Genomic DNA, 26,618 nt, shown 5'->3' on the forward strand with positions numbered 1-26,618 from the left:
TTAGATTTACTACTTTGAGATTCGCAAAAGAATCCGCGAGATCTTGTAGATCCTCGAGATTTAATATCTCTAAAGTAGTCATCAGATAGTGTTTTTCTCTGATACTGCTTTTATAAGATTAATCATTCTTTCATCATCAGTTAAAGGTTTTTGAACCATTTTGGTTTTACCTTTCTGATGTAACAATGGTTCGGTATCAAACGAGAGTGGTAACCTTCCTCCTGTATTTTCTTTTCTAGAACCTGAAGTTTGTTCTAGATTTGTGATTTTAGTTTAAAGATCCTTTAGGGTTACAAGAATTTCTTCTTGTTTCTTAAGGATTCCTTCAATCTGTCGAGGTATTTCATACAGCTGATTGCTGTAATATTGTACCGTCTTTTGAATTTCTCTAAGATCTCTGGAGAGTTTAGAGAAATCTGGGGTAATTTCTAAAAATTGAGAGTTAGAAATAATCTTTCTGCCGTAAGTAATCTATTGTGAACAGATTAACTTGTTTATAGGATTTCATATAAATAAAATCCTCTTGATTCAAACCTTCGTTTGAAGTAATCTTTTGTTAAAAATCTTCTCCTCAACAAAGAAAAGTATGAGTTAACGAATAATATTAAGTCTGAATATTTAACCTAAAGCTCTGATACCATTTTTTGCACATAATTTTTTGTTCCAAAATAAGCATTAAAACATGAGATATAAGCACAGAGATCTTTAGATATAAGTATAAAATCTTCAGATCTAAGCACAAAACAACTCATATTGAGTACAAGAATTAAATATTAAAATAATCAAGTTTTGTGGTCCTTAGAGATTGTAAAGAAAGAATCTTTAAGGGAGGGAGTTGGGAGAAAGAAAGGTTTGAGGTTGGGGATTTATTCATAATTGACTCTTTATTCTAATACTTAATTATTTTGTTTTGTTTTAAAAATAACGACTTTGTGGAAATTAGTTTTTTTGGGGAAATAAAGCGTACGTAATGTCAAGATGAGAGACAAAATGCCGATATTGTAGAGGCTAGGACAAGAAAATGTAGGGTAAGATATATAAGCAAAAAGTTGTAATAATTTTTACATAAAGTATTGGCACAACAATTTTAAAGAAAAAAAAAATCTATTAACACGATACAAAAGTGTTAGATTTCTAACTAGAAGCTTATGTAACAGATCATTTTTAAAAATATATAAATTATAAAAAGTATAATATTTCCATATCATGATATATATATATATAGATTTTTATTTAAGTGTATTTTTAAATTTAATTTTTTATTTTAAAAATAATATAATGCATATGTTTCCAATTATAAATGTGATCATGCCAAATCATATCGTGTAAAAATTTCTTAAAAATTTGCTTCAAATATTTGTTCTTAGATATCGATGATAAAACGAAAAAAATAAATTTATTAATTTAGAACCCATGAGTTTATTTAATGTGATACTTTGATCACAAAATTTTTGAAAAAATAAAGAAATTAGACTAAGTTGTAAACTTTGACTGTGCACTTGACAAGAAAGGAACTTATTGCATAGTATTTTTAAAGTTCAATGTTGCAAATATTGCAAAAAAAAAAAAGGTCGCAAGCACAACGGTTTAATCATCCGTTGCTACAAATATGTGACGGTTTTTTTTCAAAATCGGAGCAACCGAGATGTTTTAATTATCCGTTGACATATTTTGCAAAGGTTTTATAAAACCGTCACATTTACCGATAATTTTGACAAAACCGTTGAAGATTCAAAGCTCTCGCAATTTGCTAATTGCGACGGCTTAATAAAAAACTGCTACGATCTATGTTCAATTATTGGGTCGGTTATATTCTTAAACCGTCGGAATTAACAAAGGTTTTTTATAATTCGAATATATCCACATCTTCTGCCCTAATTTATTTTTTTTAGTTGCTGCCTACAATTTATAACGTAAATTTCCCTTCTCATTCGATTTTCTCTTCGTTTTTTTTAAATTTTTAATCATGTTTTGTATAGATTTACATTTTATATTATATTTTTAACGCATATTAGCAGCGGATCTATGTTTTAAATACCTTTTTTTTAAGGTTTTGATTTTTTTTTCTTCCGTTTCTCCCCAATTTTTTGTATATTTCTTGTGTGTATGTGTTTCTGTGTCTATATATATATATATATATATAAAGTAAAATTCATTTTGATACACGAACTATTGGTAAAATGTCAAATTGGTACATGAACTATTAAAAATGGTTTAATTGGTACATAATCAATTTATCTACATTATTTTAAAGTCTAATATTTTTGTTAAATTAAAATAGATACACATTTTATTTTTCAAAATTATTTTACTAATAGAATTATAAGCATAAATTTATATTTTATATTATAAAAAAAGAATCGTACTTATTGTACGAAACATTGTAAATATTAATTAATACAAACATGTACATACACATATATATAATGATTGATAAATTATATATTCAAAAATAATATATATTAAAAATATATAATAAAAGATATTTTTAGGTTTATCTATGTTATAATATTATTATTTATATTAATCAAAATAAAAATGATATATATGTGTGTGTCTTTTCATTTATGATCTACAAATTTTACGTTGAATATTTTTTCGTATACATGATATATAATTTTCTTTTTATAGTATAGTAATTAGTAAATATGAATTTATATTTACAATTATAATTATATAATAATTTAAAAGACAAAAATATGTATGTAGTACAATTAATCAATTTAATAACAATATTCAACTTAAAAGCAATTTAAGTAAAGGGCAAAATTGACTTTTGAATTTGATCATATATCAATTAAACCATTTTCAATAGTTATGTACCAATTTGATATTTTATCAATAGTTCATGTACCAAAATAATTTTTACTCTATATATATATATATATATATATATATATATGTGTGTGTGTGTGTGTGTGTGTGTGTGTGTGTATTGTGGTTTAATTCAACATACTTTAGATTATCTTAATAGAAGATTGACCGACGATTTCGGTTGGGAAAAATTCTAGCAAGTGAACTAATTCAAGTTATAATATAGTTGGACAGAGTCCGAGTCGATCCCACAGAGACTAACGTTTAAATACTAAGATATAGACTATTCAAATTAATCTAGGCTAATTAAAATAAAGGATTTTTATAAATTAACTACTAATTAAAATAAAATAAATTATTCTAAAGCAGAAGTTTAAATTAAATTAAATGAACAGAAAAGCTTTAAGACTGATTCAAATTTTAGGAAAATGACCAGGAACACACAACGGTACCAGACATCGATAATTGTCACGTATTAGATTTAATCAAACAAAACTCATTCATATTCACGACGAAATTCTCTAGAATAATTATTAATCTATTTCTAGAATTAATAACCCTATTTTCATTTAACAGTCCAATTATTTCTAATTAAATTTAATTAAACAAAAACGCATTCACGAGTTATGGAATTTCAGCTTTCGCCTAAAATCGCACACTGAAACCGAATACTATTTCTAGTCGGTTTAACCATGTGTTGATCAATATTTTTGAAGCTAATTTCAATCTTTTCTTTTTCAAGTCCAGATCGAACGACATACATGCAATTAATTGGCCAGATTAAACGCAAGAATTATGCACAAACATTAATCAATAAATATTCCATAAATCAAAATTCAATCAATCCGTCCCATAAACAAAAATCAATAGTCTGGCCCTATTGTGGCCCCGGTCAAAAGACGACTACTCCATAATAATAAAATCAAACAAAAGTTTCATGTTTGAATTCATAATAAAATAAAACAAAAAAAGAAGAAAAGAAAATTCTCAGCAATAGTCCCGAATCTTGCTTGCGTTGCGCGTTTCTTCTCTTCCAAGCTCTCAGCCGTCAAATCCCAAAAATCTCTCCAAAGTCTATCAGTCAAAAATCAGAAGTTCCAAAAGTGCTCTCCAATTAGGGCTTTATTCCCTTTTATACCTCCTTTATTTTCGTCCAAAATAATGTCTAATATTGACCAAAATAATCAGAATTCCAAAAATCCCAAATTCTGCACGATTTTTTTTTTTTTTTAATATTTGCAGTGTACACGAACCCCGGACATGGTCCGTGCCTAGGTCCGTGTATTAAAAATTCCAGCCCAAACTTTTTACGAAGCTACACGGACCCTCTTCCAGAAGGTGCACGGGGTCCGTGCATTTTTCTGTGACGAACATCTCAAAAGCCGATAGTACACAGACCCTTTTCCAGAAAGTGCACGGGGTCCGTGCTATTTCCTTCCTTCAATTCTCTTGGCGACTTAAGATTTTTCCATGTTCTCCGGCCAAGATCCAACGTGGCGTTGAATTGTTTGACTTTTTTCTTCAATATTCAGTTTTTCTCAAATCTTAGTCAAACCTACAAACATAGAAAATATGACGATTTATGCACAAAACTCGGAATATAAATGCCAGATAAGCACGAATACGACAAAATAAAGTGCCAAATAAGCTATAAAATTCGTGCTTATCAAATCCCTCACACTTAGCTTTTGTTCGTCCTCGAACAAATCAGAAGAAATTAGAGATGAGAAATATCGACACAGAATGGCACAATCAAAACCTTTCAATCTACCAAATCTCGTCACATCCAATCAAAAGCTCATACTTCGAAAATCACAAGCCTCGCTTTCGTCGCAATTCAAAACTCGAACACTACCCAGAAAAGATCAACATAATGAGACGTGTGTAGTGTGAGTGTCAGAACTTATACTCCTCAAAAGTTATTCGGTTCAAGGATCTCTCATGTTTATTCACCAAACAATTTTTTTTTTTCTCTTTCTCGCCCCATATGCTTATCTTTCATATCCCTCTCTACTAAATGTGAAATAATTATGACTCGGTCAATAGGTCTTTTAAGCTTATAACGTTAGGCCACGGTTCACGGCTACAATAAAGGATAGAAAAACAAAAATGAGAGACAACAAACAAATTGTCATTTAGCGCAATTAAAAAGCTCAATTCTCATCTATTATTGAATTTCATCACTTTCTTTTGATTCATCAATACAACTCATTCTCTTCTTCTTTTTCCTCCTTTTCTTTTCAATACCCCTTGAATTTTTTTTTTCGAGTACTCTTCTTTTCTTTTTCATCATTTTTTTTTTCAAACCAACCCTTTCTTTCATTCAAAAATAATTCACCAACTCCTTCAAATATTTTTCTGTGCATACTTGGAGTTTTTTTTGTATATTTAAAAGCGCCAAAAGGGTTTGTTTCTCTCAAAACTTAGGTAGGAAAAATAGTGTATGGCTAAAAATCAGGTGGTCAATGTAGGACAGAAGAGATGACGAATGAGGTCTAATTGTGTGCCATTGGCACACACCATTCGATTTTTATCAGGTTCAATGGGGTTACTAGGGACAAAATGATGCATCAGGTAGGCTGAAAAGGCACAAACAGTCCAAAGATCGCCTAAATCATCCCTAAGTCATAATCATTCAAATTTTCGCTTCGAGGACTAATCAGACAAGTTCTAGGGATAACAACTGCAAACTTTCTCTCTTTTACCAAATTTTTTTTTTTCATGAGATCACCTCTTACCAATTCACAATTAACTTGCATAAGTCTGACAAAAGTGCATGAAAGGTGTCTCATAAAGTCAATGCAAAACTAGTTCATATCAAAGTCTCTCCTTGCAACTACAGCTAATCTCATTCAGTTCTAGGCACAAAACAATTTTTCAGGCGATCAAAAATCTAACAAACTAATTGGTATGTCATGTACCACAAATGCTCATCTCTTTTTATTTTGAAAATTTTTTGCTAAGTGATGTGAAACAGAGTGTAATGAACGACCTACCCCCACACTTAGAATGCGACACTGTCCTCAGTGTTAAATGCTAGAAAAAATAAAGAGAAAAATACCAATAGCAAAAACACTTCCCTGAAAATGTCGACGACCATGCAAAATTAGGGGCAAGCGGCAGCCTGAGCAAAGGGAAGTACAAAACCAACCAAAACGCGTAAAATAGAACAATGACGCACACAAGCACACAAAAAGACTTCCCAAAATAAATTCAACAAAGAAAAAGGCACCAATGAGGGAAAAACCACAATATCCATGAAACTCCAATTAATAAAAGCGAGAAATCGCAACAGTAGTTAAAACCCACGACATAACTAGAATAGGCTAGAGTATCCGCAAAATAAGTCGAAAGCGAAGCAACTACAGCAAATAAACTCCAAAACACACATAGTTCAAACCCATAACAAACTATCCATATCATCCAAAAGAACCACAGCAGACAATATCTCTAAACTACTCCTTCTCCGATGCAGAAGCTGACTCGGCAAGGTCATCTAGGGCAGAGCGATCAAAAGGCGGCGCATGAATGTCAGTGGAGTAGGACTGGGAAGTGGCATGATGCTGTAGTCGAACCATACCAGTGCGAAGCTCATCCAAGCAGTCAAATATGGCAGAGAAAACGCGACGAGTGCCCCGCAGAGCTCTGGCGTGGATGTGTGCACCGGCGGGAGGATCAACAGCCTGATCAAGGGCAGCTTCTTCCTGAATGCGAGCCTCTCGGGCTTCATCTACAGCTGTAGGTGGTGGGACTGGGGGATCTCGTGCATGATAGTGAGTGTTGCGGCTCTCACGGTTCTTATACCATCCACCCTGTCAAAAAATGAAATACATACCAGTCATAGCATGGGCAGTGAGCACGTGCTTCGGCGCTGGTGCAAGAGAAGCCTTGCCAGTCAAATCGACGCCGCAAGCCGTCAAAATCCTCGAAACTGTAATGGAAAAAGGAGCGTGTTGTTTGGCATTCGGAGCACAAGCCAAGTGAGCGACATTACGCATATGAGAGATCAAGATGCTCGCCAATGGAATCGCAGTGATATCTCCCAACCCATACAACATCTTATGAATCAAATACATATCCAGGTTGCGCACCTCATTGTTTCCAGACTTCCGAGGGATGATGTTTGCACTGATGAAGTAGCAGATGAGGCGATCAATCAAAGGGAGAGTGGTAGGGAGGATGCTGTAACGAGAACCAATTTTGACCCTACGGTAGGTGAGGCGCGACATAGCAAGGTTGAAATTGTAGGCAGGGTCAGACAAGATAGCATCATATTGGTTGTAAACAACCGGAGGGCCCTCATTTGGAATGTGCAAAAGCTGGGCCAAGAACTCACTCGTCACCTCAGTGCAAACTCCCTTCACAAAAGTCTGAATTGTTTGCATCCCTGTTTTGTCCTTCTCTTCAATATTGGCATAGAACTGCCAAACCAACTCGGGATAATAATCCCCTCGGATATCCAGAATAGAACCCCATCCAAATCTATCAAACTCTGCTCGCAGTGGTACCTGAGCATCAATAGTCGGGTGGATGGATTTCTCAATAATAATGGAATTACCCTTCATTTTCTCATACCACTGAAAATTTTCCAAAGTAGTGAACCTAGTGTCATCAAACGCAGCCCCCCCTCCGTTGCGAGAAGACGAAGCATGATAAGTGCATTTTGTGTGCATGATTTCATGTTATTTTTATGTCTATTTTATGTGCATTCATATTGCTTTTATGCGTTCTAGTTCATGTGTGTGTATTTCACTCCTCGGGTTAATTTTGTAGGAAAATGGATTTTTGAAGAGTGAATTACGGAGCAGCCTTGATCGAAAAATCAAATTTAATTTTAAAAAGATCCAAATCCGATCTCCACTGTTCAGAATAAAGCTCATGAGTTTGGAAGCTTCTTTCCAAATTTCAACTCGATCCGACAGCTAGATCTCAAGATATGAATTTTTCAAAATCGTCGAGCGGAGCAGAAAAAATAACTCGCTCGAGCGAGAGTCTATGCTCGCTCGAGCGAGCGAGACCTGGATTGAAAAAAAATATATTTGGACAGAGAGTTGCTCGCTCGAGCGAGACCTGTGCTCGCTCGAGCGAGCGGAGCGTGCAGAATCTGTATTTTTAGAAACTCTTGCTCGGATTGGATGCTATCTTTTGAAGACCCTTGGGCATTTAAATACGAATATATTCATCAGATTAAGGGTTCCAACACGCATAACGCAGACGCAAGGCAGCGGCTGGGAGCAGAGAAGATTTTTTCGCTATTTCTTTCTTCTGTTATTTCTTTTTATTTTATTTTTGTTTAATTCTAGTTTCAATTATTGAGTAGTTTATTTTCAACCAAAACGGCGTGATTCGGCCGAACAAATTCATGTAGAAAACTTGGATGTTTGTTTGGGATTTTTCAGACTTGATTTTATTTTATTGATTGTCATATTTATATTTGTCTTGTGAATAGCCTGATCAACTGTTTGCTTGCATGTTAATCGATTCCAAGTCGACAGAGGAGGTTTCAATTTTGATCATTTTGATAATCAACATATTGTAAAACCGACTAGAAATAGAATTCGATTTCAGTGTGCGGTTTGGGTGCAAACTGAATTTTCATAAATATTTAATGCATTCAAATTTGATTAGAATTACGAAAGATTAGTTCATCAATATTTGAATAGGTTTGATTGTTCTAGAAATAGTTCTTTGAACAAATTAGGAGAATTCCCGTGAATTAAGATTAAATCTGAGTCCTGAATCGACTACATGTTACATGATTTGTTCGGTACCTACGTGTGTCTTGGTTTTCTTTGTTTTAATTATTTTTATCTTCAGTTATTTTTATTCTTATTTCTTAAGCAGTTTTTATTTTATTTTCTTATTTTATTTAAATCAAATTGCTTTTTATTATTTTGTCTAGATTAAGTAAAATAATTAATTCTTGAGAATTGACAACAGTCCCTGTGGGATCGATACTTGGACTCTCAGTCCACTTTACTATTACTTGACCTGGTACGCTTGCCAGTAGATTTATATCACACCGATTTAGCTGGTCAAGTTTTTGGTGCCGTTGCCGGGGACTGTTTTGATATCAGAATTTTTGTTTCTCTTGAGATTAGACTTTATTTTAATTTTTTTTTATTAAATTCTGAATTCCTCTCTTTTCTTTGTAACTTTCAGGTGCTAGGATAGATGGCGGACAATCGTACTGTTTGGGATATTATTAGGCCGCCAGTTGAAGGTTATGGATCTAGCATCGTTCGCACCGCTGTTGAGGCGAACAATTTTGAACTGAAGCCCTCTACAATTCAGCTGATCCAATTACAAGCTAGATTTGGGGGTACGTCTGTGGAAGACCCCTACGCTCATCTGGAGCGTTTTCTGTCGATCTGCGACACGTTCAAAGTTAATGGGGTAACATCTGATGCAGTGCGACTGCGGTTATTCCCATTCTCTCTTCAAGGCGAAGCTGTTGAGTGGTTAGATGATTTACCTGCGGATTCCATCACTACATGGAACCAACTTGTTCAAAATTTTCTGAACAAGTATTTCTCTCCTACTAAGATGGCGAAGTTGTTCTCAGATATTATATCTTTCAAGCAAAAGGAGGGAGAATCTCTACATGCGGCGTGGACCAGATTTAAAAAGATGTTGAGGATGTGTCCTCAGCATAATCTCACACAAAGCCAGCAAACCCAGACGTTCTACAATGGAACCGATCAGTCGGTTCGATCTATGCTGGATGCTGCGGCTAATGGATGCTTGTTCAGGAAGACGCCAGCTGAAGCCTGGGAGATCATTGGCAACATGGCAGAGAGTAACATTGGGTGGCCGGATGTAAAGAGAGAGAAGAAGGCTGAAGTTTTAGAGGTCGATGCTTTTATGGCCCTGAATACTAAAATTGACGCACTGACACATCAAGTGGCACTCATGAAAACAACGCCGGTAAATCAAGCACAAGGGAATATGCAACAAGACCAGCAGTTGTTTGAAGTTGAGGCTGTGAATTTTATGGGCAATCAAGGAAGGCAGACATACAACTCAAACAACAACTATAATCCGAACTGGCAGCCCAAGCAAGAGGAGAAGAAGCCAAGCTTCGAGAAAATAATGATGAAATATGTGGCGAGTACTGAGGCTCGCTTACAAAATCAAGAAGCTATGATGCAGAGGTTGGAAAGTCAGATGGGCCAGATTGCAACCCAACTGTCCACACGTCCTGCTGGATTTCTGCCGAGAAACACTGAACCAAATTCCAAAGGCGTGAATGCAATTATGGTAGTGACGAGATCACAATCTGAACAGTCTGAGAAGCAATCGGAAGAAGAGAAGGCTATGGAAGGGCCGAAAATTGATGAAGAAATAGAGAAGGTGCGTGCAGAAAAATCCTCCAAGGCAGGTAAGAAAGGTAAGACTTCAAAATTTGAAGTTAATGATAATGTTGATATTTCTACCTTACCTTTCCCCCATAGAGCTAAGCAATTGTTATTTGATTCTCAATTTAAAAAGTTTCTTGAAATCTTCAAAAAACTGCATATTAACATATCTTTTGCAGATGTTTTAGCTCAGATGCCAAATTATGCAAGATTTCTGAAGGACTTGCTGAAAAACAAGAAGAAATTGGATGATATTACGCAAGTCACGATGAAGGAGGAGTGTTCGACGGTGTTGAACAAGAAGCTTCCACCTAAAGTGCAAGATCCAGGGAGTTTTTCTATACCCTGTCATATTGGAAGTTTGTCTTTTGATAATGTGCTGTGTGATCTAGGATCGAGTATAAATTTAATGCCATATTCTATTACTCGAAAACTAGGAATAGAAAATATTGAACCTGCTGCTATATCTCTCAAATTTGCTGATGGATCTATTAAATATCCGAGAGGAATTGTAGAGAATGTCCTAGTCAAGATTGATAATTTAATTTATCCTGTAGACTTTGTTATCCTTGACATGGTAGAGGATTTAGAGGTTCCCCTGATTTTAGGATGTCCTTTTCTTGCTGCTAGTAGTGCGTTGATTGATGTTGAGAGATGAGAGTTGGTGTTGAGACTGAACGATGAACAAGTATTTTTTACTATGTCTAAGTCGGCTACTGAGAACCCAAGTTTGAAAGCTTGTTCTGCTATTCGTTTGATTGATATGATTGGTGTTGAAATTGATGCATGTCAGCAAGTGCAGTTGTCTGCAGGAATTGGTCCAATGCATAAAATTTTTAATGATGTAGCATGCAAGTGCAGGACTGATTCGAGTTTTTCACAGACGGTGGATAAACCACCTTGAATTTCGCCACTCAAGAGAGAAGTATAGTCGGGCTATGGACTATAAATTTAGCGCTGACTGGGAGGCAACCCAGTGTTTTTGCTTTTGTTTTTTATTTTGTTTTTGTTTTGTTTTTATTTGAGTTTTGTTTTTTTTGTCCCATGCCAGTTGGTCGTACCTGCCGATATTCTAGAATGTTGATGCTGTCCCAGCTGATACTGTCAAGAAGGAAGAGTATGAATCGAAAACCAGGGGAGTGTTATTTTTGTTCTCATTGTGTTTTTGTTCGTCTTTGCATTTGTGTGTTTGTTATGCATTATGTTCATTGTTCTGAAGCATTGAGGGCAATGCTTTGGATAAGTAGGGGGTAGACTAGTATATTGCATTGTTTGTTATGTTTGTGTTATTGGAACACGCGTTCTCTGATCACACGGATGTGATACCCGGAGCAGCGGAAGTTTAAAATTTTATTTTTTGATATGGAACGATTCCATATCGTGGGTATCAAATCCAAACGATTAAAATCTTGCAAGTAAAAATATAAATTCACAATTAAATATTTTTACCTCTTCAAGCTAAGGCTTGATTATGGACTCCAACAGAATTTAATCTGCTCTTCTTGTAAATCCCGGGAACCGATGACTTGCTCGATCAATCTCCGGATTTAGGTCCACGAACAGAAAAACTAAAACCTTCTGATTGATTGCACTAGAAATCAATCAGATGTTTATCAAAGAGAATAAACAGATTTGATCTGTCAATTCAGAACGTAATTTTTCACAAAAAACACAGACTGAATTATCTCAAAAAGGAGAAGAGAATTTCGAAAATTTCCTTAGAATATTATAAGTGATTTTCGAAAATTTCAAGGATGGAATACATCTAATTTTTGAACACTACACCTAAATTTATAGATAATTTTTAGACTAGATTAAGTTATAATTATATTAGGACTCTAACTCCTTAGGGCCCATAATCCATAACTTAAGCCCAACAAGCCAAGCCTGTTATTATAGAAATTAATATAAAATTCATCATGACTCCGATTGATAAACTGATTTCACCAATGTGCACAGAAACCATTTCTGCATCTTTTAAAGTCAAGATAAGTTTTCTGAATCCGAATTCAGTGATTTCCAAAAATGCCCATCCATATGTCATTTTAGGAAATTCCACTCCCTTTAGTTAAGAAGTCCAACTTCTCTTTCATTAAATTTAACTCTTTAAATTTAACTATCTCAACGGGGTTTAGTAATCCATTACTTGTGTGACCCTCAATGGTTCAGGGATACAGCTAGCCGTGGGCTCACAACTCCTTGAGACTCGAAACAACAATTTCCGACTTACCCATCGAATCATGGTAAGAGCGCCTAGCAACATCGCCCCATGATTCCCTAGGTATCACTGATAGTGCCTGCAAGAACCAGTAGATTTTGGTTAGCATACAGTACGGTCCCTTCATCCATATATCCCGATCGAATCAACAACCATTGGTGCATCGAGAGTCGTTTGAGATTTGATAACTATGCAATGCATCTTGAAGATCAAATAGTGACATCGCATGTGCTACTAGGAAACCGAGTAACCTAAAACACATCATGTACTCTGGCCAGAGATTCGTCACACTAATATCTCCTCAGATCGCATAGGATATCCACACTCGCAAGTATGTGGTGAATCCTTGACAACAAAGCATCGACTCCTATATGTGTCGTAACTGTACCCAATCCCGACACCTGATGACCCCAATAGAGTCGGTAAATGAGCCAAAGTACAGTACTAGCATATAGAGTCTCAATGATGTTTCAAGTAGTAAGCACTAATGGTGTACAACCAAAACCGCGGACTTATCCACTCAAATAATAATAACCACTTGGAAAGTTCGAATAGGGTAGTTCGATCATTCATCATATGAATATCCATTTGCATGCTTTGAACATCTCCATGTCCATTACCAATGAAACGTGGTACTTGGCATCACAAATGCTAGTCTCAATCTCAAGTGATCCTTATCCTTATTAGCGGACGGCTCAATTGACTAGGAACTGTTTAGAATATACAGTGACTATAAGATGTGTTTCATAATAGTGATCTCTCTTTATTCAATATCTCATCTTACTTACACTATAGTATATTCAAGGTCTTTATCAAAACAACAATAGTATATCACAATATAACAATATGAAGAAAGACAAAGAAAATGCCATTAATGAATGTAAATTATATTAAACAAAGATTGTTTATACATAGAGTCATAAAAGCCCTTAGCCACAAGTTGGCTAACCGGGCACCCACTCTTTCAATCTCCCACTTGCCCTAAAGCCAACTAGTCATACTACATAATCCCATTGCTTCGCGATGTTTGTCAAACAATGGTCCTGGCAAGGGCTTAGTAAGTGGATCAGCGATATTGTCTGTAGAGGCCACTCTCCCGATAGTGATGTCTCCTCTTTCCACAATCTCCCAGATGATGTGGTATTTCCTCAGTACGTGTTTGGATCTTTGATGAGACCTTGGTTTCTTTGCCTGAGCAACGGCACCAGTGTTGTCGCAGTACACCAGAACTGGACCAACAGCTTCAGGAATTACGCCCAACTCTTGGACGAAATTCCTCATTCAAACGGCCTCTTTAGCAGCAGCTGATGCTGCAATGTATTCTGCCTCAGTGGTGGAATCCGCTGTGATGTTCTGCTTCGAACTCTTCCAAGAGACACCACCGCCATTGAGCATGAATACAAATCCAGAGGTTGACTTTGAGTCATCCACGTCGCTTTGGAAGCTAGAGTCGGTATAGCCTTCCAATTTCAATTCTCTTCATCCATAAACCATGAATATATTCTTAGTCCTTCTCAAGTACTTAAGAATATCCTTCACGGTTTTCCAATGCATTTGACCGGGGTTGGCCTGATATATGCTCATAACACTCAGAGCAAAGGCTACATCCGGTCTGGTAGATATCATCCCATACATAATACTACTTATGGCTGACGCATATGGTATGTGTGTCATTTTCTCTATCTCTTCGTCAGTCTTGGGACACATAGACTTGGATAGAGAAACTCCATGACACATACGTAGATGTCCTCTCTTGGACTCATCCATAGAAAACCTTTTCAATATGGTGTCAATGTAGGTTGCTTGAGTGAGTCCTATCATTCTCTTAGATCTATCTCTATAGATCTGTATCCCTAGAATATAGGAGGCCTCACCCAAATCCTTCATCGAGAATCTACCTGATAACCATATCTTTGTTGACTGCAACATCCCTACGTCATTCCCAATGAGTAGGATGTCATCAACATAAAGCACTAAGAACTTCACCGCATCCTTAACTACTTTCTTGTACACGCACGGTTCCTTCGGGTTTTTGATGAAACCAAAGTCCTTTATTGTTTCATCAAATTTCTGGTTCCAACTTCTTGATGCTTGTTTGAGACCATAAATTGATCTCTGAAGCTTGCATACCTTATGCTCGCTTCCCATGGATGTGAATCCCTCGGGCTGCATCATATAGATTTCTTCCTTAATGTTTCCATTAAGAAATGCAGTCTTCACATCCATTTGCCATATCTCATAGTCATACCATGCTGCTATGGCAATAAGGATTCTTATGAACTTGAACATTGCGACTGGTGAAAAAGTTTTATCATAGTCAACTCCTTGTATTTGAGTATAACCTTTTGCTACCAATCGTGCCTTGTAGGTTAGTACCTTGCCATCAGGCCCAAGTTTTCTCTTGTAGATCCATTTACATCCTATTGGAACAATTTCATCGAAAGGATCTACTAAAGACCAAACTTGGTTTGTATGCATTGAGTCTATTTCCGACTACATAACATCAAGCCATAAATTTGAATCCGCATCAGAAATTGCTTCCTTGAAGTTTCTTGGATCACATCCAATGTCGGATTCACTTTGATCCCCTTCAAGAAGAAGACCATATCAAATAGGAGGTCTAAAAGTCCTCTCGAATCTCCTAGATGTAGGCGTGTCCACTGAAGGTTCTTGAGGTGTGGGATCGTTATTTTGTATCTCATGTTCTTCTCGAATTTCTTCAAGTTCCATCATATTGTCTTTCTTATCTAATAAGAACTCCTTCTCCATGAAGGTGACATTCTTCGAAACAAACACTTTTGTTTCAGTAGGATGATAGAAATTATATCCGATTGAATTCTTTGGATATCCTACAAAATAACATATGGTGGATCGACTATCCAACTTATCTCCCACAGTCTGCTTCACGTAAACAGGACATCCCCAAATCCTCAAGTACGAATACTTAGGAGCTTTGCCATTCCATAACTCGTATGGAGTTTTATTCACTGCTTTGGTGTGAACATTGTTCAACAACAACACCGCTGTTTCAAGTGCATAGCCCCAAAACGAAGGAGGGAGCTCAGTGAAGCTCATCATAGATCGAACCATGTCCAACAAAGTTCGATCGCGATGCTCCGAGACACCATTCAGCTGAGGTGTCATAGGAGGAGTCCACTGAGAGAGAATCCCATTCTCTTTTAGATAGCTCAAAAACTTGGTACTTAAGTATTCTCCACCTCGATCCGATCGAAGTGCTTTAATACTTATACCTTGTTTGTTTTCTACTTCAGCCTTGAATTCTTTGAACTTTTCAAATGATTCAGACTTATATTTCATTAAATATAAATACCAATACCTAGAATAATCATCAGTAAAGGTAATGAAGTAGGTGTGACCAAATTTAGTACTGATACTAAATGGTCCGCAAACATCTGTATGGATCAAATCCAACAGATTTTGACTACGCTCAGGCTTCCCTTTGAAAGAAGATTTAGTCATTTTTCCTTTTAGGCAGGACTCACAAGTAGGTAGAGAGTTAATATCAGACATATCAAACATGCCCTCTCCCACTAGCTTGTTCATCCTCCTTGAGGAAATATGACCTAGCCTAACATGCCAAAGGTTTGCCGGGTTTTGACTATCGTTTTTCCTTTTATTTGTTGTTACCGGTTTATCAACATAATTAATTGGAACGTCTTTTAATTTTAAGTTATATAGATCATTTTCAAGTTGTCCATTTCCAATCAAACATTCATTCTTGTAAATATTGCAAATCTCATTTAAAAAATTACAAGAAAAACCATATCTATCAAGCATAGAAACAGAAATAATGTTTTTAACTAAATCTGGCACAAATAAAACATCTCTCAAAAATAACTTAAAATTGTTCTGCAAAACTAAATAAACGTCTCCCACTGCTTTGGCTTCAACTCTGGAACCATTTCCGAGCCTCAGCTGGGTCTCACCCATCCTAAGCTTACGACTTCTTGTCATCACCTGCAAATCATTGCAAATGTGAGATCCACATCCGGTATCCAATACCCAAAAAGTAGTATTAAGTGAAATATTTATTTTAATGTAAAACATACCCTTTGCAGTTCGCAACTGCTCGAGGTATTCCTTGCAGTTACGCTTCCAATGACCGGGTTTCTTGCAGTGATGACAAACATCTCCAGATATGTTTACGTTTGAAGCTTTTGTCTTGCCCTTCTTCTATGGTACAATTTTCTTGGGGTGGGGAAGAACGTTTCTTACCCTTTCCACTTGGCCCCTTCTTGGAGTAAGAAGAGGAGCCAACCAAGAGTATCGGTTTTTCGTTCTTTAATGTGGCCTCATAAGACACAAGCATATTGACCATCTCTTCAAGGGTGGCCTTTATCTTGTTCATATTGAAGTTCACCACAAATCCGTCAAACAATGAAGGAAGAGAAAGAAGTAATAAGTCCGCGTTTAGTTCATGCTCCAAAGTCATATCGAGTGTTACCAATTTTTCAATGAGCCCAATCATGTGTACCCCATGCTCACGGACCGAAGTCCTATCTCGTATGCGGCATGTCATGAGCTTTTTGACGGTGGCATACCTTTCCGACCTTGACTGAGCTCCAAAAAGTTCCTTGAGGTGCATGTGTATGTCAACAACATTCACGGCATCCTCAAATCGCCTCTGGAGTTCATCAGACATTGAAGCTTGCATATAGCATTTAGCCTTGATATCATGGTCCCACCATTGATCAAGTTTTGCCAATTCTTCCGGACTTATATTAGCCGGTGCTTCCTTTGGAGGATTTATTTCTAACACGTAGAAAATTTTCTTCGAGTTTAGAACAATCTTTAATTTACAGAACCATTCCGTATAGTTTGCGCCAGTCAATTTGTTTTGTTCGAGAATTGAGTATAGTGGATTTCGCGAATTCATTGTAATGAAATACTGAAAAGAAACAGACAATAATCAGTGATTGTTTAATTAATTTACTAAGACATAAAATATGGCGAGATTTAATTTTATGAATTTCACTCCCACTATTTTAACGATTTCACTACCCTCTAGTGAAAACGGAAAACTTGTTTCCTTAGTGGGAACATGGAGTCCAATTGACAAACTATAGTCCCGAATAATATCAGCCAACCATAATTTTCAAAAGGTAGAGCCCAATTGCTTCCAAAGCAATCCCATATTTTTACCTCATGTCCAATAAGAGCCCAATAATATGACGTCGTTTAATGTGACATGTCAAGATGACCCATCAATATTAAGTTGTGATGGACGGTCGCCATGTGGATCCCCAATAATATGAGCCAATCCCATGAGAGTTCCACCCAACTTACAACATGTGTCGATCCAATGTACAGCTTTCCGACGAACGGGCCACCCAATAATATGAGCCGGACCATGCCCACGGGTAGCATCTCATAAATTGATCGTTGATGGAAGGTAGGAACATTTAAACAATATTTAAATTTCCTTTTGTTTATCTTGATATCAATTTTAAATCATATTTAAAATGAGGGATTTTTAATTTTGAAAATTGTCTCATCATGCAATATTTGTATGCTTGCGGGATTCATACAATTTAGTCTAAACATGCATACAACAATAATATCATATATTATTTAAAGGATGATCGATCCCAATCACTAATCGACTCGTGGTTGCCAATCACGAGTTTAAGTCCAATCCTAGGTGATATGCAAGTATGCAATGCAATCCTATTACATTAAGCTTCCAATTTACATTTCTTCGGTCTTTATTATCTGTTGGGCCCACCTTTGTCTTCAAATCTTTATCTCCCACTAAGTCTAATAAATTTACAATAAATTTTGATGACAAGTAAGAGATACATATTTAAGGAAGGGAACGGGCCATAAACCAGACCCATTTTTTATTACAAATGACAATTTAAATTGGGCCATAAATCAAGCCCATTAATAAAACCCAACAACAATAAAACCAAATGTAAACAACCTAACATACACCTATAATATTGGTCATGGCAATCGATCATCCTTTTATCCAATAATTAATTCAATAATTAAATAATTGGATAACATGCAATGACATCATAATTAAAAAGACAAAATCAAATGTTATCTTATCCTTTCATAAGATCATATCTTATCATCAATTGTACCAAAATTTTATAAAATCTAATTTAACGGATAAAATTTATAAATTTTCCAAAAATTCAAATTTATCCAAAAATCAATTTTAAAATTTTCGGACTCAAAAAATTTGATCCGATGCCTCGTGGACCAATCAAAAACAATTTTCGATCGGACCAAAAACTAAAATTTCAAAAATTTCAAAAAAAATCCAAAAAATCAAATTTTAAAATTTCCGGACTGCCCGGGACATTCCCGGGCATCCCCGCCTCCACGTGGGACAGGGCTGCCCACGTGGAGGTGGGCAGCTCGTCGCTGCCCTGGGCAGCGAGGGCAGCGACGCTCGCTGCCCGATTGCCCTTGTTTCCCTTCAAATTTAATTTTAAAAATTTTTCGTTTTGTTTCAAAAAACCGAGGCTAAAAATTTTGTACAATCGATTAATTTTAATCGTTTGATCAAAGTTTACAACCTGTCTCTGATACCACTGTTGGAACACGCGTTCTCTGATCACACGGATGTGATACCCGGAGCAGCGGAAGTTTAAAATTTTATTTTTCGATATGGAACGATTCCATATCGTGGGTATCAAATCCAAACGATTAAAATCTTGCAAGTAAAAATATAAATTCACAATTAAATATTTTTACCTCTTCAAGCTAAGGCTTGATTATGGACTCCAACAGAATTTAATCTGCTCTTCTTGTAAATCCCGGGAACCGATGACTTGCTCGATCAATCTCCGGAATCAGGTCCACGAACAGAAAAACTAAAACCTTCTGATTGATTGCACTAGAAATCAATCAGATGTTTATCGAAGAGAATAAACAGATTTTATCTGTCAATTCAGAATGTAATTTTTCACAAAAAACACAGTCTGAATTATCTCAAAAAGGAGAAGAGAATTTCGAAAATTCCCTTAGAATATTATAAGTGATTTTCGAAAATTTCAAGGATGGAATACATCTAATTTTCGAACACTACACCTATATTTATAGATAATTTTTAGACTAGATTAAGTTATAATTATATTAGGACTCTAAATCCTTAGGGCCCATAATCCATATTTTAAGCCCAACAAACCAAGCCTGTTATTATAAAAATTAATATAAAATTCATCATGACTCCGATTGATAAACTGATTTCACCAATGTGCACAGAAACCATTTCTACATCTTTTAAAGTCAAGATAATTTTTCTGAATCCGAATTCAGTGATTTCCAAAAATGCCCATCCATATGTCATTTTAGGAAATTCCACTCCCTTTAGTTAAGAAGTCCAACTTCTCTTTCATTAAATTTAACTCTTTAAATTTAACTATCTCAACGGGATTTAGTAATCCATTACTTGTGTGACCCTCAATGGTTCAGGGATACAGCTAGCTGTGGGCTCACAACTCCTTGTGACTCGGAATAAAAATTTTTGACTTACCCATCGAATCATGTTAAGAGCGCCTAGCAACATCGCCCCATGATTCCCTAGGTATCACTGATAGTGCCTGCAAGAACCAGTAGATTTTGGTTAGCGTACAGTACGGTCCCTTCATCTATATATCCCGATCGAATCAACAACCATTGGTGCATCGAGAGTCGTTCGAGATTCGATAACTATGCAATGCATCTTGAAGATCAAATAGTGACATCGCATGTGCTACTAGGAAACCGAGTAACCTAAAACACATCATGTACTCTGGCCAGAGATTCGTCACACTAATATCTCCTCAGATCGCATAGGATATCCACACTCGCAAGTATGTGGTGAATCCTTGACAACAAAGCATCGACTCCTATATGTGTCGTAACTGTACCCAATCCCGACACCTGATGACCCCAATAGAGTCGGTAAATGAGCCAAAGTACAGTACTAGCATATAGAGTCTCAATGATGTTTCAAGTAGTAAGCACTAATGGTGTACAACCAAAACCGCGGACTTATCCACTCAAATAATAATAACCACTTGGAAAGTCCGAATAGGGTAGTTCGATCATTCATCATATGAATATCCATTTGCATGCTTTGAACATCTCCATGTCCATTACCAATGAAACGTGGTACTTGGCATCACAAATGCTAGTCTCAATCTCAAGCGATCCTTATCCTTATTAGCGGACGGCTCAATTGACTAGGAACTGTTTAGAATATACAGTGACTATAAGATGTGTTTCATAATAGTGATCTCTCTTTATTCACTATCTCATCTTACTTACACTATAGTATATTCAAGGTCTTTATCAAAACAACAATAGTATATCACAATATAACAATATGAAGAAAGACAAAGAAAATGCCATTAATGAATGTAAATTATATTAAACAAAGATTGTTTATACATAGAGTCATAAAAGTCCTTAGCCACAAGTTGGCTAACCGGGCACCCACTCTTTCATGTGTTGCATCTATCATGTTTTTTGTTTGTTTGCATTTAGTTTGTTTTTCTTGTTGTTTGCATTGTTATGAGTAGAATGAGTCATAATAGCCAATGATGATGAAGTTTATTTGAAAAAATGGATTTTTTTAAAAAATTTGCTCTTGACTTGACATGAGAAACTGTAGGTTGAACCGTGAATATTTTTAAGTACTAATGTTAGACCAGTGAATTGTAACGAAAGATTTGATAAAGTTTTTGTCTGTTTGACCATTGCACGGAAATAGGTGGTTTGTGGATCTTGATTGTGTTCTATGAATTTTGATGAGGCTCTAGTTTACACTTATGATCTTGGGAGCACCTAGAAAAAAAAATTCAATTCCATCCGGGCCTTGGAAGGATTAAAATCCTATAAAATACTAAATTTAAGGCTAAGTATGCGGATTAAATGAGATTGATACTCCATCCGGGCTATAGACGAGGGGATTAGAAAGAAAAAATAGAATGATTTTTCGTATCCTATCCAGTTATAGCTAAGTCAACGGGTAATTATTGGGGCTAAAGCAATACCGGGTGCAAAAATCCGGAGGTGTGTAATTCATTATCTCAAGGGAGGTGGGTTTAGTCTAGAGGTCGTTGGAAGGAATGAGCACTAGATTGTGATACTTGCACTGATTTGTCATAGGTTGCTAAGCAGTTTTGAGACGAATTCGGTCTAATTTGCATGAAACTGGAATGACATTTCACACACACATGTTCACGTTAAATCGAAGTGTATTATGAAAAGTTGAGAGCATGTCTGTGATTTTTTTGTTGGTGATTGAACTTCTCAGAGGCTGTGCACATTCATGACTTGTCCTTACTTATGTTTTTGTTTGCATTTTGTTTTTGCATGTCTTGCTCGAGGGCAAGCAAGGTTTAAGTATGAGGGTGTTGATAAGTGCATTTTGTGTGCATGATTTCATGTTATTTTTATGTCTATTTTATGTGCATTCATATTGCTTTTATGTGTTTTTATGTGTTTTAGTTCATGTGTGTGTATTTCACTCCTCGGGTTAATTTTGTAGGAAAATGGATTTTTGAAGAGTGAATTACGGATCAGCCTTGATCAAAAAATCAAATTTAATTTTAAAGAGATCCAAATCCGATCTCCACCGTTCATAATAAAGTTCAAGATGTTTTGAAGCTGCTGTCCAAATTTCAGCTCGATCCGACAGCTAGATCTCTAGATATAAATTTTTCAAAATCATCGCGCGGAGCAGAAAAAATAACTCGCTCGAGCGAGAGTCTATGCTGGCTCGAGCGAGCGAGACCTAGACTGAAAAAAAATATATTTGGACAGAGCGTTGCTCGCTCGAGCGAGACCTGTGCTCGCTCGAGCGAGCGGAGCGTGCAGAATCTGTATTTTTAGAAACTCTTGCTCGGATTGGATGCTATCTTTTGAAGACCCTTGGGCATTTAAATACGAATATATTCATCAGATTAGGGGTTCCAACACGCATAATGCAGACGCAAGGCGGCGGCTGGGAGCAGAGAAGATTTCTTCGCTATTTCTTTCTTCTGTTCTTTATTTTTATTTTATTTTTGTTTAATTCTAGTTTCAATTATTGAGTAGTTTATTTTTAACCAAGACGGCATGATTGGGCCGAACAAATTCATGTAGAAAACTTGGATGTTTGTTTGGGATTTTTCAGACTTGATTTTATTTTATTGATTGTCATATTTATATTTGTCTTGTGAATAGCCTGATCAACTGTTTGCTTGCATGTTAATCGATTCCAAGTCGACAGAAGAGGTTTCGATTTTGATCACTTTGATAATCAATATATTGTAAAACAACTAGAAATAGAATTCGGTTTCAGTGTGCGGTTTGGGTGCAATCTGAATTTTCATAAATATTTAATGCATTCAAATTTGATTAGAATTACGAAATATTAGTTCATCAATATTTGAATAGGTTTGATTGTTCTAGAAATAGTCCTTTGAACAAATTAGGAGAATTTCCATGAATTAAGATTAAATCTAAGTCCTGAATCGACTACATGTTACATGATTTGTTCGGTACCTACGTGTGTCTTGGTTGTCTTTGTTTTAATTATTTTTATCTTCAGTTATTTTTATTCTTATTTCTTAAGCAGTTTTTATTTTATTTTCTTATTTTATTTAAATCAAATTGTTTTTTATTATTTTGTCTAGATTAAGTAAAATAATTAATTCTTGAGAATTGACAACAGTCCCTGTGGGATCGATACTTGGACTCTCAGTCCACTTTACTATTACTTGACCTGGTACGCTTGCCAATAGATTTATATCACACCGATTTAGCCGGTCAAAGCGCCTCCCCGCGCACGCTTACTAACAGATTTTCTCGGCGCCATAGAAAAATAATAAAAAATTCCAACACCACGCCTTTCGCAAAACCTCCAATTAAAACCACACAACCACAATAACAAAGCAATATATTTAACCAATAAATCCCAGGACGGAACCCCGCACAACTTCACTTTAGCAAACCGGGCAAAGAAACCAACCGTAGCAGTCACAAATGCGCAAAAGAAATATAATCACCAATAATCCATGTTACCAATACAAAACGTCAATCATCAAACTCCATGCAATACTCTCGACCAACAACCGTAATCAGAATTCAAACCTAAACCGAGAAATAAATCGAGGTGCCTCAAGAATGGAGGAGGTAAGCCACACTTACCCCAAGATGAAGTGAGAACGAAACTTGAAAGAGAAAGTAACAGGGCGGCCTAGGGCTGTCGATCACACAGAACAGAAGCAGGAAAGGCGCGGACTATGGTTCTTATTGGTGGCGTGGTGTGAAACAGAGGCAGCGAGTTGGTTTCTGGGTGTAGGACGGCGGCACGGAGGTGTATACGGGTGAAGAATACGGAGGTGATAGCCGGAGGAGGATGAACGGTGTCTGGAAAGGGAGAAAAGAGGAGGAACGAATTTGGGGATTTAGGGATTTGAGGAGGGTGTGAGAGACAGATCGCGAGTCTGTCAAATTTAAACCCAAAATCAAAAGGCACGGACCCCGTGTCCGGGTCCGTGTCTACATCCGTGTGCCCACGCATTGCGTAAAATTTCTGAGTGAAAAATGCACGGACCCTGGAAGCTGGTCTGTGTCACCTCCGTGCCTTGACGTTTACGGTAATCAAAATACACGGACCCCGGATAGTGGCCCGTAATTGGGTCCATGTAGCTACGCACTTTCACAATTTCTCACATTTTAAATATCCGAACCCTCACACAGGGTCCGTGTAGGGTCCGTGTCACCTTTTTTCAGCTCAAAATAATAAACGAAAAATAACCCTTAAAACTCACAATCTTAAACCACACAAATTAGTTTGCATCTAAAAATTTCAGATAAAAAACTCAAGCACGCAGGATGCAAAGATGTACAGAGACTCCCCTGAATGATACGATTCCCAACAATATATGTGCTCTCCTCCTCAATCATCGATTTACTCAGATTCAGTAAAAATCTGCACCTACAAAAATTCACCGAGATTAACTAAAGAAGAACTAAAAATAAATTAAACAATAAAAACAAAAAAAAACGAAATAAAAAATAAAATAAAAAAAACAAAAGGAAAAAAAACTGGGTTTCCTCCTAGCAAGCACTAAATTTATAGTCTATAGCCCGACTGTGCTTCCCTTTCAATTTTAAGGTGGATCATTTGATGTCGTGGATCTATATCCTTCGTCACCACGATTTCTGCCTATGCTGTCATCCACAATCACTATGGGTCCAAGTCCTTTTATATCATCGATGCTCCACCCCATTGTGCGAATATAATCGCGTAAGAGCCTAGCAAGCTTTGATTCTTCCCTACCTGCCAAATAAGATGACACAATTACAGGTATACTTGAATCTTCCAACGTCACATATTTCAAATAAGAGGGCAAAGATTTATATTCAAGTCCAGGAGGCTCTTCGACAGAAAATTTTGGATTTTGCGAGATTGCAGTTAATTCTTTCGTCTTCAAAGAGGACAATTTCACTTCATTTCATACATCAACATTGCTACCTACACATGTACCACGAGCATCATCATTCAGACAAAAATCATTGACTTTAGGATAAGAGGAATCACTTTTAAACATATTAAACACCACTTGCTTCTCATTCAACCGAAGTATTAATTCCCCATTCTGAAAATCAATTAATGCTCTACTGGTTGCCAAGAATGGACGTCCTAATATCAAAGGAGTTTCACGATCATCATCCATATCAAGTACCACAAAGTCCACAGGAAAGATAAATTCATCAACTTTAAGCAAAACATTCTCCACTATTCCCTTAGGATGCTTAATTGATCTATCAGCAAGCTTGAGGGACATAGTGGTAGGTTCCATTACTCCTATACCCAATTTTTTTGCAAGTGAATATGGCATTAAATTGATACTAGCACCTAGATCACATAAAGCCTTATCAAATGACATACTACCGATAGCACAAGGTATAGAAAAACTCCTTGGATCTTGAAGTTTTGGTGGGAGCTTGTTTAGAAGTACTGCCGAACATTCCTCATTCAAATTCACGGTACCCAAATTGGTCAGCTTCCTCTTATTTGCTAGAATTTCTTTCAAGAACTTAGCATAACTCGGTATTTGAGCTAGGGCATCTGCAAAAGGGATGTTAACATGGAGTTTCTTGAAAATTTCAAGAAATTTTTTAAATTGATGATCAAAATTTAATTGTCTAGCTCTTTGGGGGAAAGGAAAACTAGAAATATCAACATTAGAATTTAAGTCATCTTCCTTACCTTTCTTACCTTTGCGTGGAGAGAGAATGACTTGTTTTGGTGTGTGCTGTACCTTGACTTCTTTCTCCTCTGTCTTGACTTTCATAGCTTGTTGCACAAAGATGGCATTCACTTCCTTAGGATTCTTCACTGTGTCACTAGGTAGTGAGCCTGGAGCCCGGGAAGATAACTGGTTTGCCAATTGTCCCAACTGAGTTTCCACCCTTTGCATCGTGGCATCATGGTTCTGCCATCTCATCTCGTTTCCAGCTATGTATTTTGCAAGCATATCTTCAAGATTTGAATTGTTCTCAGATGTGTTGAAACCCGGCGGCATAGAAGGTCCAGCACCTTGTGGAGGTCTAACTGTTTGCTGCGGAGGCCTTTGCTGTGCAGGCTGCTGAGGTAGATTAAAACATTGAGGCTCGACAGAATTTTCAGCCTGTTTCCACCCAAAATTTGGGTGACTTCTCCAACCCGGATTGTATGAGAAACTTTACGGATTAAACTGTTGTCGCCCTTGGTTCCCCACATAATTCACCGAATCTCCTTCAAAAACTGGCATCCCATCAAAAAATGCATCTGGCATGAATGGAATGCCACTTGATGGTCCTCCAACTGCCTCAGTGCTTCCTTGGACTTGATTCACTTGTTTTACCGGTGCCGATTTATTAGCTTAAATTTGGGACACTTGATGGTTCAGTCCATCGAGTTTTGCTGTAATCGATGTTAGAGCATCCATATCAAGGAATCCAACTTTCCTTTCTCTCCTGCTGTCTTGCCAACCAACATTGCTTTCAGCCATATTTGATATGATTTCAAGTGCTGCTGTAGGAGTATTTCTATAGAGGCTTCCATTGGCAGCTGCATCATGCATAGAACGAACAGATGAATCAACTCCATAGTAGAAAGTTTCTACTTGTTGGTCCACTGATAACCCATGCACCGTACATACTCTCAGCATCTTTTTAAATCTTGTCCATGCGGCATTCAAAGATTCCCTATCCTTTTGCCTGAAAGACAT

The 26,618-nt window shown here is 36.6% G+C and overlaps 1 protein-coding gene across 1 annotated transcript; it reads right to left on the reverse strand.

Annotated features, from left to right (window-relative positions):
* Positions 1-24,512: 24,512 nt before the first annotated feature.
* Positions 24,513-26,618, reverse strand: LOC140878148 (uncharacterized). The gene is made up of 4 exons (XM_073281758.1): positions 26,381-26,618; positions 26,136-26,269; positions 24,882-26,036; positions 24,513-24,830 (listed from the first exon to the last, which is right to left on the reverse strand). Exons 1-4 carry the CDS (start codon positions 26,616-26,618, stop codon positions 24,513-24,515), a joined length of 1,845 nt encoding a protein of 614 aa, XP_073137859.1.

Source organism: Henckelia pumila, chromosome 2, assembly GCF_033568475.1.
Source record: "Henckelia pumila isolate YLH828 chromosome 2, ASM3356847v2, whole genome shotgun sequence".
Classification (NCBI taxonomy): Eukaryota; Viridiplantae; Streptophyta; class Magnoliopsida; order Lamiales; family Gesneriaceae; genus Henckelia; species Henckelia pumila.